The following is a 17,471-nucleotide window of genomic DNA, read 5'->3' on the forward strand; positions in this document are numbered from 1 at the left end:
ATATATGAGCGCATTTACGGATGCATGTGGTCCTAAGCGCAGTCTGCAACACCAGACACTTTCAGCTTTTAAACATAACGCGGGGTGACGGCGGCGCTCGCGCATAGGCGCGCGCCCGGTCGCTCCTGATGCACGCTGCGTGCCGGAAGCTACGAGGAAAACAGGAAGACAGCTCAGGCATCCTGACAGAAACCAGTTTTACACCCTTGTGTGGAGTCTGTGTATGTCTGCATTGCGAAAGTCAAATCCGCGACCCGTATTCGCCGCTTTGGAGGAGTGCGGGTGTGGATCGAAGCGGGAGCCAGAGACAGAATACGCCATTAAGGCGTCTTATTGGTAGAAGATCGCTGCGCACATGTAAACAGAGGAGCATACAGCTGTGCACACATAAATACAGACCACCATTGCATAGGCTGCAGGACGCGCACGGTGCATAGCAAGAAACTGGGAACTGCTATCTTTTTTCCATTTGGACTTAAGGACTTGAACGGAGAAGGAGCCAACTGTTTATCAGATAACGTGAATTTGGAGGATACACCATACGCTGGCCCATTCGTCCCTTCTCGCCCCCCTGAGAAAAAAAAACTGCTTTGCCAGCAGCTCAGGTTATATCAGCTGGTGTTTAAGTTACCCGGCCGCGGCGCTTTCTATGCATGGTGTAGGAAAGGGTTGAACTAACCTCCCTGCTCACATGCGCCCGTCGTTTATCATCTCATGCTCTTCTAGACCTTTAGGGGAGTCTTTACTGCATTCGTGCTATCTTTCTGTCATCTAGTCTAATGCCTTGCATTTTAGTGTTACGCATTTTTAACTTAAATCAACTTGAGTAAAGAACAATGTTATAATCTATTATTATGTTGAGTATTGTCGCTATCTGAGGTAGCTTAGTAAATCTGTGTGCATAAACTAATATTTTGCTTGCAAATTAGCCTACAGTATGAAGCTTTGTTGTCCACCTGTTCTGTCCTTTGATTCCTAAATTTTACAAATTTATTTTTATAAATATGTGTTGAATAGCAGTAATGAATACCATCTGGAACATTGTTTCTTAAAACCGACATTTATTTGAATGCTTATGTGGTCTCTAATGAGAGTAAATGACTGCTTTGTCTTACGTCTTGCAGCTCCAGATTTTTATTCACCTGCAGTATTTCAGCTAGTTGTTATCTGAGTCATCACTATTAATTTGAATTAAAACTGATTAATCTGATCAAGAATTTTACAGTTTATGACGCCTGGATTTTCTGCATGTCCCACATCTGGTTAACCGAGCAGCTGGAGAAGGACTTTTTCAGCAAAACACAAGAAAGAGTGACTCGTGCTCCTACCATTGACGGATAATCAGACGAGTTCGGATACCGTATCCCTACATATTCTCGTTCGTCCGCGCAAATATTTTTCTCTGCACCATCTTGACTTGACTCTGTGGAGCAGGATCTCAATGGCGCAACAGCAGATGCCAAGTTCTCAGAAAGCTCTCATGTTGGAGCTGAAGTCTTTGCAGGAGGAGCCAGTTGAGGGATTTCGCATCACATTAGTAGAAGAGTCAGACCTGTACAACTGGGAGGTGGCAATCTTTGGACCACCTAACACACTCTATGAAGGGGGCTATTTCAAGGTAAGCTTTGGATCACTCGGCAGTCTCAGGGAAAAGGGTGCCAACATAGTTGCTAGATACAAAGGCAGAAATAAGTTTTTCTTTTTCTGTGTTTAACTGTTCAGGCTCTTATTTCTGTGCTCTCATCTTATGTAGCTGCAAAACACTCCTCTGTCGGGTGAAATTTGAAAGACCACGCATGAAGAAAACCTTTTATCTTGTTTTCTAGATAAGGTATTTCATTTATTTTCCATTTCTACAAGGTGCATAGGAATTCGTCATATTTTACGTACCTCTTCTTCTCTTCTTGTTTTGTAATGAGAGCCCTGGTTTTGGAGTCAGCACAGGGTCTGCCAGCTTGCAGTGCCTTTGGAGCAGGTGGGGTTAAGGGTGCAGTGGTGATCTAGATACTCTTCTGCCCATATGTTTCGAACCCACGACTTTCTGGACGCAGGCCCAGATCCCTAACGCACGTAGCTACACACTGGCGAGTGTGTTTCTGTCATTTGCATCAAACTACCCTTTTTGTGTAACATTCCTTCAAAATTAATGAAGTAACCTAGATTTTTAGATTGTAGATTATAGATTTTTAACTTGCATTTCACACAGTTAACTTGGGGAGGAATGGCATAACATAAGAAACCAAATGAATGAATGTGGATTTTAAGTTTAAAATTAGATCTACTTGTGCATTACCCTGTTGTCTTATATTAGTGATTCAGATCTTATTCAAGCTCTTAGGTAAATTTATTACCCATTGCTATATGGCTTGACATCTCACATTTGCTGTACTACCAAACAACGTCCTGTGAGGTGGTAACAAACTAGGTACTTTTTTCAGTCATGCACTGTATGGTAAATCATTCAAAATGCATATCTGATGAAAATGGACTGGATTACAAATATCTAACCTGAATTATTCTGTTGTTATATTCGTCCATATGCTGGTTACCAACTTGATTTGAAACATAACTGTTCACATTAACAATTAATGAATATACATTAGCAAACCTAAGTATATTATTGATTAGGTTCTTGGGCAAAAAGACATTATTCAAAATGCTTCCTCTTGTACTACAGTCATTTAGACTTCTGTCTGCATTCTCTTGTCGTAATTGAGCCAAAAGCAATACATAAGCCTGAATATTCCATTATTCCATTAAGATGCAATAATAGACATGTGAATATCTTCCTCGTTCTGCTGCAGGGGAGTGTTCATGTTTTGCTTATAGAATTTAGATTATTCTGGGTGAATTGTGACACCTATTCACTTATACAATTGAAATCTTACAAAAACACAGACCAGTGAACAGTGTTTCATGTTGATAACGCTGTAGACCACTCCTGTCTGTTTGGATTGTCCATACGTCAGACTAGCATCATGAAAGTGTGAAAGAAGAATGATAAAGCAAATTTTTACAAGTTTAATATTCAGCTGGCTGTCGACAGTGTCTGTATTCACAAATGTAAAAATGTGAGATGTATTTCCATCCACCCACTTATCGTGGTCAGGATCATGAGGGGGCCTGGATCCTATCCTATGGACATATAGTACATATGCTACAGGTAACTTAGAGATGTGGGAGAAAATCCATGTATTCACATGGACAACGTGAATGCTCTGTGTGCTTCCCAGTAAGCCACCCACAATGCTTTTCTAGCAGCAAAATAACTGTTAATTTTAGCTGTCTGTCTCTCTGTCTGTCTCTCTGTCTGTCTCTCTGTCTGTCTCTCTGTTTGTCTCTCTGTCTGTCTACAGCATTTCCTTCAGTATTTGCTGAAAGGCTTCCCATGTTAAAATCAAACACATTCACCAAACCTTCCTGACAACCAGTTTGAATTAAAGTAGCTTTCAGCATGTGATGTGTTCTTGGAGTCTTTCCCCCCCAGTATTATGCCTTTTATATACATGTTAGTATTCTTTACATATTACCATATGACTGTAAACCAAGCACATAAAATGATCTGCACGGCTATAGGAAATGATCTTATGGGAAAAATAAATCTGTTTATTTTTACACTACTCCTTCTTACAAAGGCAAGAAAGGAAGTAATATTACGTAAAAATGGTTAAGTGATTTTAAAATGACGTCTTCCTTTTCTCCCTGTTAATATATAGGCTTATTAAAAATAGGCTTCTTTTAGTATGAAATTTGAAATTATCGTTTGTGTTGAGGGTGGAGATGGGATAAAGTTAGGAGCGAATGCAGAAATTGCAGATTGAGAAAGCAGAGTCGATTTGCAAGTGTGTCAGTCAAGGTGTTTAGTGTGATGTGGGTATGTGTGAATGTAAGTGTACTAATGAACCGAACTGATGTCATCACTAATGATCACGACCTTTTCATGCTCAGCCCCTTGTGTCACTTCTGCCCAACCTTACATTGCTAGTGGCTGTTTATTTTTTCTCTCAGCCGATCAGATTTAAATCTCCCACATATAGCTTCTCCAGGATATTAATGGCATCTCCAAGGACAGGATCTGAAACTGAGAAGGAGATGGAGGAAAATGCCAGTGGTCCTGGATCCTTCCTGTTTCCTTTGCTGATCAGTAATTCTGTCCATCACTAATACTAGATCAGTGGTGATTCAGCCTGCGGCCTGGAGTTGTGGCTCAGGTGTCGGGCTCTCAAACGAAGGCTCACGGTAGCCTGGTTGTGATGATTTAAAGCTGAACTTAACATACATACTGGTATGCAAGAGTTTGGATACCCCTGGCCAAATTACATATTTTGTCAGTTATATAAGTGAAAAGTAGTAAACATGCCCTACAGGGAGCAGTGTGTTAAAGACGACCTATTGCTTTTTATTCCATGAACATCAAAACATAGGGATACATAAAATAGTAATTGTGGCAGGTGCAAAAATTTAGACACCTCAGTAGGTATTTAGTGAGACCCCGTAGGTAGGTATTGCAGCTTATAAACACTGTTTGTATCCAGCTAAGAGGCTCTCAGTTCTTGTAGGGATTTTTTCCCGCTCTGCCTTGTGGATCGCTGCTAATTGTGACGTATTCTTTGGCCGTCCTGCATGCACAAAATGTTCAAGATCTACCGAGAGATTTTCAGCAATGTGTAAATTGGTGGACCGTAACGGCCATTTCAAACTTCCTTCAACTTCCTTTCCTTCAAATGGCTCATGGTGTATTTTGAGGTATGTTTAGAACCTTTGCCTTCTTGAAGTCATGCCGTTTTTCATCATCGGCTTCTTGGATGACTGTTTAACGTTGCCATTTGCTAATATGTGGTGGAATTCATTCTTCCCTCTTCCCGTACAATGTTTCCTGTACCACTGGTTGTCACACAACCCCAAAGCATAATGCACCCCCCCATATTTTACAACTGGTAAGATGTTTTTTTTTTCTATTGTGCTGTTCCTTCTTTTCTCCAAATATACCTTTGGTGACTATGGCCACATAGTTCAGACTTAACTTCATCAGTCTGGTGCAGTTGATTCCAGAAGGCCTCTGGCTTTTCTAGATGCTGTTTTGCATACCTCAGATATTGAGTTTTGTGATGAGGTCGCAGGTAAGGCTTCTTCCTGATGAGTTTGTGTTAGCTAATCTGCAGTGTGGAACAGTGCACCACTACTGCTCTGTCAGCCAAACCTTGCCATAGCTCCCCGAGTCATATCAGGCTTTGCCTTTACCTTTCTGGCCAGGATACCTGCAGTCCCTTCTCTAGGTTTCCTTGGTCTTCCAGATCTTGCCTTGGCTTCCACAGTTTCCCCTTAACTGCGATTTATTGATTACATTACGGACAGTAGAAATTGCATACTGGAAGCAATCTTTTTATAGCCTTCCTCTGCTTCGTAGACGTCAGATAGCTTTATTTTCAGATCCTTACGCCATGCTTGTGGAGTGACAGATCAGTGTTTGTAGTGGCACAAAATTTATCAAGCTCTGCAATTGTCAAATGGTGACAACTCCTAATGGCTACTAAGACCTAATTCTTAATCCCTGGACAAATGGGGTCAAAACTTTTGCACACGCCACAATTATAGTTTTATTTTTTTCTATATTTTGACATTCATGGATTAAAAAGGTAACTGCATTAACATTCGCCAATATGTTGTTTTTAATGCACTGTTTTTGCATACAGCTGTATTTTGAACGTACAGAAATGTAGCCTGGGTTGAATCTAGGTAGCAAAGAGTACATGTTTAGTAGGTGTAACAGCCTTTCCGGTTTGTTTAATTTTTTTTTTCTCAGACAAACTGTTTGTATCTGGATTAGAACTGCTGACATAAATGAAACCCTGGACCGTAACTCGTATGGTGGGAGAAAATGCTGTGGTGTCATATCATTATGCTTAGGGTATCTGACTCATAAAGGGACGTGACATTGATTTTTAAATGAAAGAACACATGAAACTTCGGAGAAGACACCTGGGAAATATAAAAATGTTCAGAGGTATTTGTTTCTGCAAAATAAACATTAATGAGTCTACATATGTCCGACAAGTCTAATAGCTATTTAAAAATAATGAAAATTCTTAGCATTTGATTGAATAAACTCTTGTATGTATAATAAATGCTTTTTTTACAGTCTGTGGCCTTTTCCTGTGGATGTGTGAAGCTTTAAATTCTGTTATTTTGGTGTGACAAGCTTTTGTGCAACGAGATCTGTTGGACACAAGCAGATAAGCATGGCAGGAGGTGCTCCACCAAACGTACCGTCAAGCCTGAAGGCAGAAGTCTGCATGTATTTCAGATTTCAGAAATATGAAGATGACGAAGAGCTGGACGAAAGCAAAATTGTACGTAAGATGTGCAAAATGGCGGTGAAATACTGTGGAAATACCACACATCTCCGAAACCATTTAATGAGACATCACCAAGCTGCAAGGACGTCCAATCTGAGACTTATTGTCAAGGTTCATTTATGCAGATGTTTTGGAGTCAATTCTTAATGTGCATATTAATATTTTTTAATAATGCACCAGGTGAGAGGGTTTCTTGTACAAGTCACAATGTAAGTTCACTGAGAATCTCTTTCCTATCCGAGCTAAATTGGTATTGTAAGTGAAATATCCCTAATCAGAAATCAAATTGATTTAGGACCTTGTGAATCAGAATAGAATCTCTTTGGGAAATCAGTGGTGATACCCAGCCCTGGTTTGGAAAGGTTTATATCCCATGCCAGATAGATGCAGAGCACACATTGTTCTAGCCGGTACACCAACACAAACCCTTTGAGATAAACTCATCATCCTCTGTCGTACCACACATTGTTGTGGTAAGCTTGTGGAATCTTCTTTTGTTTGTCAAAACAAACACGAAAAAGCTATCAGACATTAAAGCATAGCACACAGAACACAAGCTGTAAACACTAATGCACCTACACAACCTAACCCAAAGCTGGGAGACCCTTAAATCTTTCTGTCTAACTATAAGAATATACTGGATGTACTTTCCGAGCTGGAGGACAGTCTGTGGCTTCATTCCATCTTGCTCAAGAACGAAGAATAACTCCCACAGGAAAACAAGCTCCATAGAAAAAGCTTGTTTTCATGCCTGAAGGTGCTTTAACTGATGCACCCTGTCTGTTACAGATAGAAGTTCTTGGATTCAGTTTGAAATAGTATGAGTATGAAGTAATCTGAAGCAAATCACCATCTAGGAGGAGTAGATGGGGAATGAAGAAGAGCAATGCTAGACAACAAGTGAGAAAATGCGTTTAATGTGCAATTTAACTTGAATGAGCAAACTTCTCCATATGATTTCAACCCAAAGGGAGATAATTTATTAGAAACTGAGAAGAGGATTACCGTGTAGTTGGCCTAATAGTTAAGAAAATGTATATGTGCAGAACAAACATTTTGTGTTATATTAAAAGGTACATTAAAAGCACTTGAAGCGCAATTGACCAGTTTGAAGCTGAATTAATATGGACCTATTATGAAAATGTCCAGTGTATGAAAAAGACAACCAGCAACAAGATGGGTGGATTCAGTCATTCGAGCACTGAGCAGGACATTAGGAAGCCTGCAGACCAAGACGGAAGGCAGAATGTTCTAGAGGAATACCATCTTTATGGTCACCAGGGGTCAACCTTGACCTGACATAATCACTGAATAGAAAATAGTAAAAGGATGGAAAACATAATACAGTATCATGTTTTAGGAAAGAGAGCGAAGTCATGTGTCCGAAGTCATGTGTCCAAAGTCATCTGTCCGAAGTCATCTGTCCGAAGTCATGTGTCCAAAGTCATGTGTCTGAAGTCATCTGTCCGAAGTCATGTGTCCAAAGTCATGTGTCCGAAGTCATGTGTCCAAAGTCATGTGTCCGAAGTCATGTGTCCGAAGTCATGTGTCCGAAGTCATCTGTCCGAAGTCATCTGTCTGAAGTCATGTGTCCGAAGTCATCTGTCCGAAGTCTTTCTTCTACCCATAAGTGAACCACAGCTCTCTTGATAAAACATCTACTTCCATAAATCTTGCTCTTTCCTCATCATGCTCAGCTATTAAAAATAGCTTACAAGTTGAGGTTTTTGTGCATGATTTCATACAGGCAAAACGAGATAGGCGGCAAATCACCTCTTGTAACTACTTGTTTTGACAAAACACATTTAATTTTCATCCAAATGTTTACTGTTTGAATGAGAGATGATTAACTTTTTGTCAATCATATCAATTTTAGCAAATCCTTGAAAGTATCACCCAGAGCTGTTTAAATACTGTGCCGGCTTTCTTCTCTTCTCAGCCTGCTTATATAAAATGAGGCCAGAGAATTAGGCTCCCTGCCTCTTGCCAAACTGGAATTTGGTCGTTAAGTACAATTATAAGCGGCACAGTGGATTGTATTCTGAAAGGGAGAACACCCTCTTGCGAGTTTTGTAAGGGAATTGCTGAACTGGGAAAGGTGTGATGTCATCCTCCCAGGTGTCTGTTATTCTGCTTTTAGTCTTTTTTTGTGTTTCTGTGTAATTCCAGGGGCTGTCATGCCCGTTTTCTGTTCCTCTTCATCCTGTTCTCTTATCTAATACTTTTAATAAGTTGCCCAAAGAGTGAACTGGATTGACTTAATGCTCCTTAGTTCTCAAATGGCCCTTTGGGTATTTCAGCATCAGATTACTGTCTGCAGTAACACCCAGAAACATATAATACATGGAACATTCCCCTGAAAGTAGCATAATGCCAAGAAAACAGTACATATGCTATATTATGTATGTATCTGTCCATCTGTCTGCCGGAACACTCATCCAGTATAAGTCTGTGGTGCATATGTATATATCTTATGCTTTATACATGACCTTGTCTGAACTGTGGTTTAGCTTGGGATAGACAGCATTTGTCTATTATTTTAACAGGAGAATCCACACCAGCATTGATATAATATTGATTAATATTTTATCTTGTCTTTTACATTCATTCTTATGCTATAGCAGTGTTCCCTCGCTTATATATATTTTGTCTAGTTTTTTTTTGTTAAAGGCCCTGCTAAGTGTGTGCAGGTGGCACATTCTTGTGTCACACGGGTTTCTGCCAAGTGCTTGGGTTTCCTCCTGCAGTCCAAAGACTTGCGGTTAGGTTAAGTGGCATCTCTGAATCGCCCGTAGTGAGTCTGTGCCCTGCGAAAGACCAGCATCCTATCTGTAGTCTGCTTTTGCCTTGTGTCCTGTCCTGGAAGAAAGGTGGAATTTTTTTTATTGAGATTGTAAATTTGTTTTCATTGTATGTGTTTCCAGCTGACTGAATTCAATGTGCAGTACTCAATGTCTGGTGACATTTAAGACGTTTCACCACACTTTATCGCTTTGAGGCTTGTTGATGTGCTTTCATTTGTATAATACTGTTCTTGATATACAACTATAACGAGGCTGGTTTGTATTCTGCAAATTATGATGGTCTGATATCATTATTAGTTTTCAAAAACATTTTTGCCCCCCAAAGGCATTTCATATGTTTGAAAATTGATTTTGATTTATTAGAGTCTCACAAGCAAAAGAAACTATATTCTATCATCCATCCATCCATCCATCCATCCATCCATCCATCCATCCATCCATCCATCCATCCATCCATCCATCCATCCATCCATCCAGGCACAAGGCAGGGAATAACCCAGGACTGGGTGCCAACCTATCACAGATATCCTGCAATATGTTCTGTAATTTTTAAACAAACATGTTCTTTTGGATTTTAGTAAATGAGATGAACTTCAGATTAGTTTTTCGGAAGGTCAGAATGTGTTTTGAATCAAAAAAAGTACATGCGTGTGACCATGAGAGAATTTATATGAGTAAGTAAAATAGAAAGTACCTTATAGGTCTGATTAATGGTCAGGTCTGTTCGGAGTTGACTGTGATAGAACTGGAGTAGGTTTTATCGAGAGTGTGACTAAGTGGAAAATATTTGATTGATCAAGAGTGGAATAATTAATTATGATGAGTGAATGTTTTATAGTTCGTTTGAATAAGCAGTTGACTGTGCAAAAGTGTATTTCTGCAGCTTAGATAACGTGTGGAATGCCGAGGGACCATGATTTATTAAAGATAGCTTGTGGTTTAACAAGACTGTGGATTGATTTGTTTGCCTATCTGACAACTCTGTCCTAAATGTGGATCCCTCCAATAAAGGCCCTGATACATTTAGCACAGAGAGAGACCAGACTCCCCCCCCCCCCCCCCAGTGCCCCCCCAACCCCTCCAGATTGCTCCCACCATAACCCTGCCTGTCTGACTTGCTCTGGGGTTGGAATTATATTATGTAGCATGGCACAACACCGCATCTCGTTTAAACTCTCACTGTGAGTCAGCATGACTGGGACTGCTGAAGCTACAGACCTCAGATACAGGATATCTTGTTTTCTCTAAAAAAAAAATGTTACCAAGACAGTTTTATTCAAAATGATTCTGTGAGTATTTAAGCAAAATTCTCTGAGATATGGGGAAAATAGATATGTGGTCATGGATAACGACTTTTTTATTTAGTATTAAACTAATTGTGATTTAATTCCATTAAAAATGGTAAGTCTGCTGTTCAAGATTTGCTAATCATCAGAATTCAGCCAGATGTCTAACCATGAGTAGGACATACTTATGTATAATAAATTTACATGCTCAGTTTTTCTGAAAGGTATTCTAATTCTTAGACATTTGTATATCTGAATATTTACTACAGTGAAGGAGACACTTATTCCTACACGACATTGGCTGATTGTACCATATTACTCCTCAGAGTAACTTAAAGTAACACCAGTACTTATTTACTTAGTCCTCTTCACACTGGGTAGTGCATAAGGCCTCCACCAAAGCCAACGTGGTCTCTGTGAGGCATATCTCTCCAGGTAGCCCCAAGGCCCCAATCCTTCATTTCTTTCTCCACTGTCCTCCTCCAAGTCTCCTTGGGCTTGCCTCTCTTTCTCCAGCCTGAGGGCTGCTCTCGGTAGAGACACTGGTTGCATACGCAGCACATATTGGATCCATCTCCCTCGGCACAATAGCAGAATGCTATTGGAGAATTATTTATGAGCCATCACTCATATGTCAGAAAGAAAAGCAGAGGAATGGGGCAAGGTGGCATGACATTTGTGGTCGTTTGTCCTCACCCAAAGGAAAAAAAACTGGTTCAAAGGGTAAATACCCACTAAGAGTCATTAAAACTTGTATCTAGTACTTGATGATTTACTTCAGTTTTTCCCAACCCGATCTGAGGGGACTCCCAGACAGTCCATGTTTTTGCTCCTTCCTGGCTCCCTGCCATACTGTCCACATTTTTGCTGTGGTGGAGCAAAAACATGGACCTTCTGGGTGTTCCCTAAGACTGGGTTGGGAAACACTGGTTTACATCATTTACAGGCTTGTTAACGTACTGAACTGGTGTAAGACAACATAACCAAAGGCCTTCAAGGAAATTGCTATTATTTTTTGCAGACTTGACAATTTTCTCACCAAACCTGTTGTCTTTTTTGCTTTGTATTCGTCCATAGGCTCACATCAAGTTCCCTATAGATTACCCCTACTCCCCCCCAACCTTCAGGTTTCTTACTAAGATGTGGCACCCTAATATCTATGAGGTATGGCATCTTTCTTTACACACAAATTAACACAAGACTGCAAAGATAATATGTACAGCTGAGAAACATACATGTAGATAGAAACAAATAAAACACAATAATGGATGTTAGTACCATTAATTAATTACCTACCATTAGTAGCATTGTGAAGGGGATGGGAATCAGTCGCCTTGATGACTGATAGCTTTGTTGTCATCCATCTTTTGGCAACGGCCTCCAATATGTTTACAATGTGTGCCCTGCAGTCCAATTTGTTGCTCCCAAGTTGCGTCATGATATTGCTCCCCCAGCAGACCACAGCATATTAAATTACACTGACTGTTATGGGCTGGTAGAACATTACCAGGAGCTTGCTTCTTCTCAAAAAGACTAGCCTGCTTTGGTCTTGCTTGTACAGGGCTACTCTGTTTACTCTTGTTTAGGTGGACATCCAAGGCCTTCTGTGTATACAGTGCCTCCACTTCCTAAACACTGATTGGTCTTATAATTCCCACTGCACCATATAAGACAGTCCTGTAGGGGTCTCCTATATTTCCATTCTCCATCATCAATGACCCCAACAATGATGGACTCATCAGAGAATTTTTGTAGATGGCACAATCTGTTACATCAACAGAAAGAGATACGAGGACCACCGAACCTACCAGAGGTGGAAAGTTCAGGTTCAGAAAGTATAAATCTAGACCAGGGTTTTGTTTCAGCCAACCAGTTGAGGATAAAGAGACACATTCATACAGTAGAGCCACTGGTTGGTTGCAACAAAATCTTGGTCTGGATTTGTACTTTTTGAACCTGAACTTTCCACCTCTGGTAGGTTCTGTGGGGCGTGTACATCTGTGCATCAAATGAGAATGAATCAGAACTTGCTTTGTGTGTGTGCTTATTTTACTGTATGCCTAATCAACGGTTGTTTTTTTTTGCAGAATGGCGATGTATGTATTTCAATCCTGCACCCACCTGTGGATGATCCCCAGAGTGGGGAGCTGCCATCAGAGAGGTGGAACCCTACCCAGAACGTCAGGTATCACTGGCATGTGTTGGTATAACAAATAACATCACTGGTATATATGACCAAGTACAGTTACACACATACTTTTCTACATGTTTAGGACTATTCTTCTGAGTGTAATCTCACTGCTGAATGAGCCCAACACTTTCTCACCGGCCAACGTAGATGCCTCCGTGATGTTCCGCAAATGGAGGGACAGCAAGGGCAAGGATAAGGAGTATGCTGAAATAATCAGGTTGGAAAACGTCCCAGAACAATAATAATGATAATAATGTAATAACCTTCCCCTTAATATGGTACCTGTTTAACAGAACTGTCGTTACTATAGAAAAGCTTGTAATAAACTTTAGGATATTTATATATAGTATAGTATAGTATAGTATAGTAGTGTAGTGTAGTGTAGTGTATTAGTATATAGTGTGTAGTATAGTATAGGAAATACAGGTGTGGCATAGCATCTCATAATATAGTATAGCATAGTATAGTATAGTATGTAACATAGTACAAGACAAAGCGGAACAGAATGTTGTGTAACTTTTGAAACAATGTAAGTATTTGAAACTAACTGTATGTAGTGAATAGTAAAAGAATGTTAGAAATGATAGTAACACTTTCACTCTCTGATTCTCTGGGCTTAGGAAGCAAGTTCTGTCCACTAAAACAGACGCCGAGCGGGATGGAGTCAAGGTTCCCACCACGCTGGCTGAGTACTGCATCCAGACCAAAGTGCCTTCCCACGACAGCAGCTCTGACTTGCTCTATGATGACCTGCATGACGATGACATTGAGGAAGAGGATGACGACGATGATGGGGAGGCAGGAGGGACTGGTGGAGAGAACAGTGGAGAGGGTGCTGACTGTTACAATGACGATGAGGACTTTGGCAACGAGGAGTCCTGACCCCCCACCCCCCCCCCTTGGCTTCTTCATCCCCTCAATACCTCCTCCTCGCATTAATGTTCCTGTTCAGATGCCCTCTCCATGAATATGTCTTTGCACAAAAGCATGTGTGTCCCTGTATGTCTCCTCCTTCCTTGTTCACACTCTTCCTCGTGTCAGTCAGTGCTTTTTTTTTGTTGCATAAAAGAATCCATGCACTTTCAGAACCACATCATTTCAGAACCTTCCTCCCAAAAGCACCATTTGCAGACGAGTGTAGCATTATCGCGAAGTATCAAGAACGCGCAACAAGAGCATTCCCAGATGTCCCTGCTAAATCACACCAAATCAGTAATGTCAGACCTAAACCCAGCATTGACAGAACGTTTCTAATAGACAATCTTCTGCTTTCGGTTGGTGAGATGGGCTTGTCCTGTAGTACTACAATATGACCTTTCTTTCTAAAATGAATCATTTGCTCATGATTTCTGAAAGGAATCATTTGCTCAGGATTTCTGAAACAAATCATTTGCTCACAATTTCTGAAATGAATTATTTGCCCATGATTTCTGTACTTATCATATCGAACCATCCCACACTGAACTTTGCTCTACATAAAGGCAGCAGCACTATCTGCCAGACCGTTAACGGCCATCTTGCCCCACGAAAAGATCCTTACACTTGAAGTCCTGTCTGCAGGTGTGAACTTGATTTACCGTGTCACTGACTGTCAGGATGCAGAACAGAATCAGGGTCTAAGAATTCTTCAGATATATCCTGCAGCTCATTACTTTTTTATTTTCTGTACACTGATTTTTGAAGCTTGAACAAAATGTTCCTTTGTGATGAACATATGTGTTTTTCTTTGGAGAAAGTAAGGGCTTTGCATGCATATTTCAGAGTACTGCTTGACTGGATGTATAAATGGATATCAGCTATTTTTTTGTTTCCCTTTTTTTAAATTTTTAAATACTTGCTCAGATACTTGCTCATGTTATCTGTGCTTGCGCCATGTGCCCAGCCTCCTCGCAAATATGTTCCTCTCCTCTCTACAAGAGGAATGTTTCACAGCCTGCCGTTGATGGCGCGGGAAGAGAGGACTCATCTTCCCTCAGCTTTGGGACGACAGAGCAGGATTCCCTGTCAGGGATGTGGACGTGCGGAAACGACCTGCTAGTGATCACTGCCTGCTCAGTGGACGCACAGAACGCCTGACCTCTCAGGGTCAAGCAGGGGGCGAGAGTGCAGCATCACAGTGCAACTGCGTACCTGCTTGCGAATTAACATAACATTTTTTTAGTAGCCGCAACCTTCCAAAAGCTCCATATACACAACTGCAAATTGTATTTTTTACAAACCCAGCATAGGGTAAACAGGTAGCACAGCCTCTTTCGGTTCTGAAGGCGGCTTGATGCAAGTATTGGATTCCACGTGCCAGTTCTCTACCTGTTCCATCACATGTGTCTGGGTCACATTTTTCTACATCAAGAGCGGCAACTAATATGATATGGGTCTGGGAAACGGCAGTTCATTGCTTTTGTGTCTTTAAATTGTGACCTTCAAAAATCTAGCTGTTGTGAATGTGATTAATATTGAGGTGCATGAAAGACGTGTGAGGAAGTAATCAGACAACTGCTGGACCATGAGTGTGGAGAGTTATGGCCTTTGGAGAGGCAGGTTTCAGAACACAGTGTACATGTGAGCAAAGAAGCTTCCTTGGTATATAGGTTCTGGAGCAGCGTGTACTGCTTAAGGAGCAGCTTCATGGAGTTTCCCAACAGCATTTTACAGTCATGAATTGTTGTATCAAAATCAGAACAGGTCGATATGTTTAATCTGCTCTCCCGCTTCTGATAACAGATAAGAAAACCGTACGCACTATTAAACCATTAAATAATATTTAAGTGATGCTAGGGGGTTATACGCAATTGATACCAAAATATTGTGTAGTTTTTCCATCATCATTACCTGTTGTTTTGTGAGGAATGAGACAATTGATGAAAATAACTTGCTGCAATAATGGAATACTTTCAACATGTCATGAAACAAAAGTGTAGAAGATTGCACTTGAGTTACTTAATTTATTTAATCGAGCCTGCTGGTGAGATGGTCTCTCCTTTAAAATCTACAGGAAAGCAATAACTTGTCCGTGGTGTAGCTAGAACCTATCCAATGTACTATTGGATTGCTGATCTGAAGATAAAAGCATTGTAGCAAACTAGAATAATTCAGTGTGGTTGCCCCAGATATAGAATGGGCATTGCACAGTCAGTCATGTAGGTGTGTCCATCCTCTCACCTGTGGCAATTTTTCACTGTAGTATAACAGGTACTGATGTGGACCAAACTAGGTTTGGAGGTGTTTGTCATTATGCTTGTGAATCACTAGTACAGCCGAAGATACTGGCGGAATCGCGGCAAATAATACAGGAAACGGTGATAAGTAAGAAATGCTTGTTCAGTGGTACTGGAAAAACTCTGGACTTACACAGATGGTGAAATGATTTCACAAAATCACCTTGTAACACAGCACATTGTTTAGCAGACCCCTCTTATTTACTCAGCAAAATGAATGTTTGTATAGAAATCGTCATATTTGTGGATTTTATTTTGGTTTTGGTCTAATAAATTAATGAGGATAACTAAAACCGATGGCATAAATGCAATTTAAATCTATTTCGCTCTGCTAAAGTTCCCATAAGCCAGTGCTTTCTGTCTTGTAAAGCATGATTATGGAAAAAAACACAAGCTGTTTTACCCCCCATTGGTCACGTGTGTAGCTCTAGAGTGCAAATACAGAATTATTTCCTATGTAAAACCCCACAACTGCTCCTCAGTTACAGGCACAATGTGTAACCATATGGTTGGAGTATAGATAACTATGTATATGTGCACCATTCTCTGGGAAATCGCCATTGCATCCGTATTCACGTCAGTGACCCAAATGCAGCAAATGATAGTAGAGTACTTTAAGATTTTTACTGCTGTCGAAGGAACTTCCTCATATTTCAGCCTTCCTTTTTGAGAAGCGCTGTAGTTGGTTTTGTGTGTCTAAGAAGAGCACGCCCTGTTTAGTGTGCAGGTCATGTGACTTCTGTGTCCGCACTCTGTAACACTCCAAGCCGATTTTATTTTTGTTAAATAAGTGAACAGATGGTATTTGTCATGAAATGCGGATTAGAAGGGGCACACGAAAGAGCTACAAGTTTAAATGTAGGAAGTTTATATTCATCTGTCTTCATCCTAAATGATATTCATGATGACTTTCTTATGTTGTACACTGCTTAGGTCATTTTTAGTTTTGATTTTATCTTCTCTGGGCAATCTGCATTTCTTTAATTCCTTAATTTCTTTCCGTCTTTCTTTGTCTCACACTGTAGATTTGTCTCTTTGCATCGATTTAATGACAAATATTAATGTGAAATAAAGTGTGCTGTGTGATTGATATAACATGAAGTGTGTTATCTTTCCTTCCATCCTCAAACTGTAGCGTAAAACGACCGAGTGACAGTAAGAGATTAGGAGCGCACGCCACACAGCAAACCACCTCAGGGATGAGAACCCGATTGCAGCCGTGCCGCAGGTGATACCTCAGCACCACACTAGTTTGAATGGAATGGAACAATGTGACGTTTTCTTCTGCTGGCTGGAGTGCTACTCCTGCCACCAACCCCGGAATTTCCCTCTAAGTAGGAGGACCTGCTTGCAGGGCTACATGTAAATTAACGTCATACCTAGGATGACGCAGTTACAGGTTAAAGGCGTTGCTCAAGGGCCCAATGGAATAGAATCGCTCCAGGCATTCATGGGATTCGAACCAGCAACATTCCTATTGCTGGTGCAGATCCCTAGCCTCAGAGCCACGATTTACATAAGCAAAAAAATAAGTAAGTAACAAACAAAATAACAAAGAATTGAATGCATGATGAATTCTACTGGAAAACAACTGCTATTCACATAGGGATGTTCAAAGA

The 17,471-nt window shown here is 40.6% G+C and overlaps 1 protein-coding gene across 1 annotated transcript; it reads left to right on the forward strand.

Annotated features, from left to right (window-relative positions):
• The first annotated feature begins 149 nt into the window (after nt 1-149).
• On the forward strand, nt 150-16,947 carry LOC125709423 (ubiquitin-conjugating enzyme E2 R2-like). Its single transcript, XM_048977868.1, has 5 exons — nt 150-1,618; nt 11,524-11,610; nt 12,534-12,631; nt 12,720-12,854; nt 13,258-16,947. The coding sequence occupies exons 1-5, from the start codon at nt 1,442-1,444 to the stop codon at nt 13,517-13,519; spliced, it is 759 nt and encodes a 252-aa protein (XP_048833825.1). The 5' UTR covers nt 150-1,441; the 3' UTR covers nt 13,520-16,947.
• Nucleotides 16,948-17,471: the final 524 nt, after the last annotated feature.

This window comes from Brienomyrus brachyistius, chromosome 2, assembly GCF_023856365.1.
Source record: "Brienomyrus brachyistius isolate T26 chromosome 2, BBRACH_0.4, whole genome shotgun sequence".
Classification (NCBI taxonomy): domain Eukaryota; kingdom Metazoa; phylum Chordata; class Actinopteri; order Osteoglossiformes; family Mormyridae; genus Brienomyrus; species Brienomyrus brachyistius.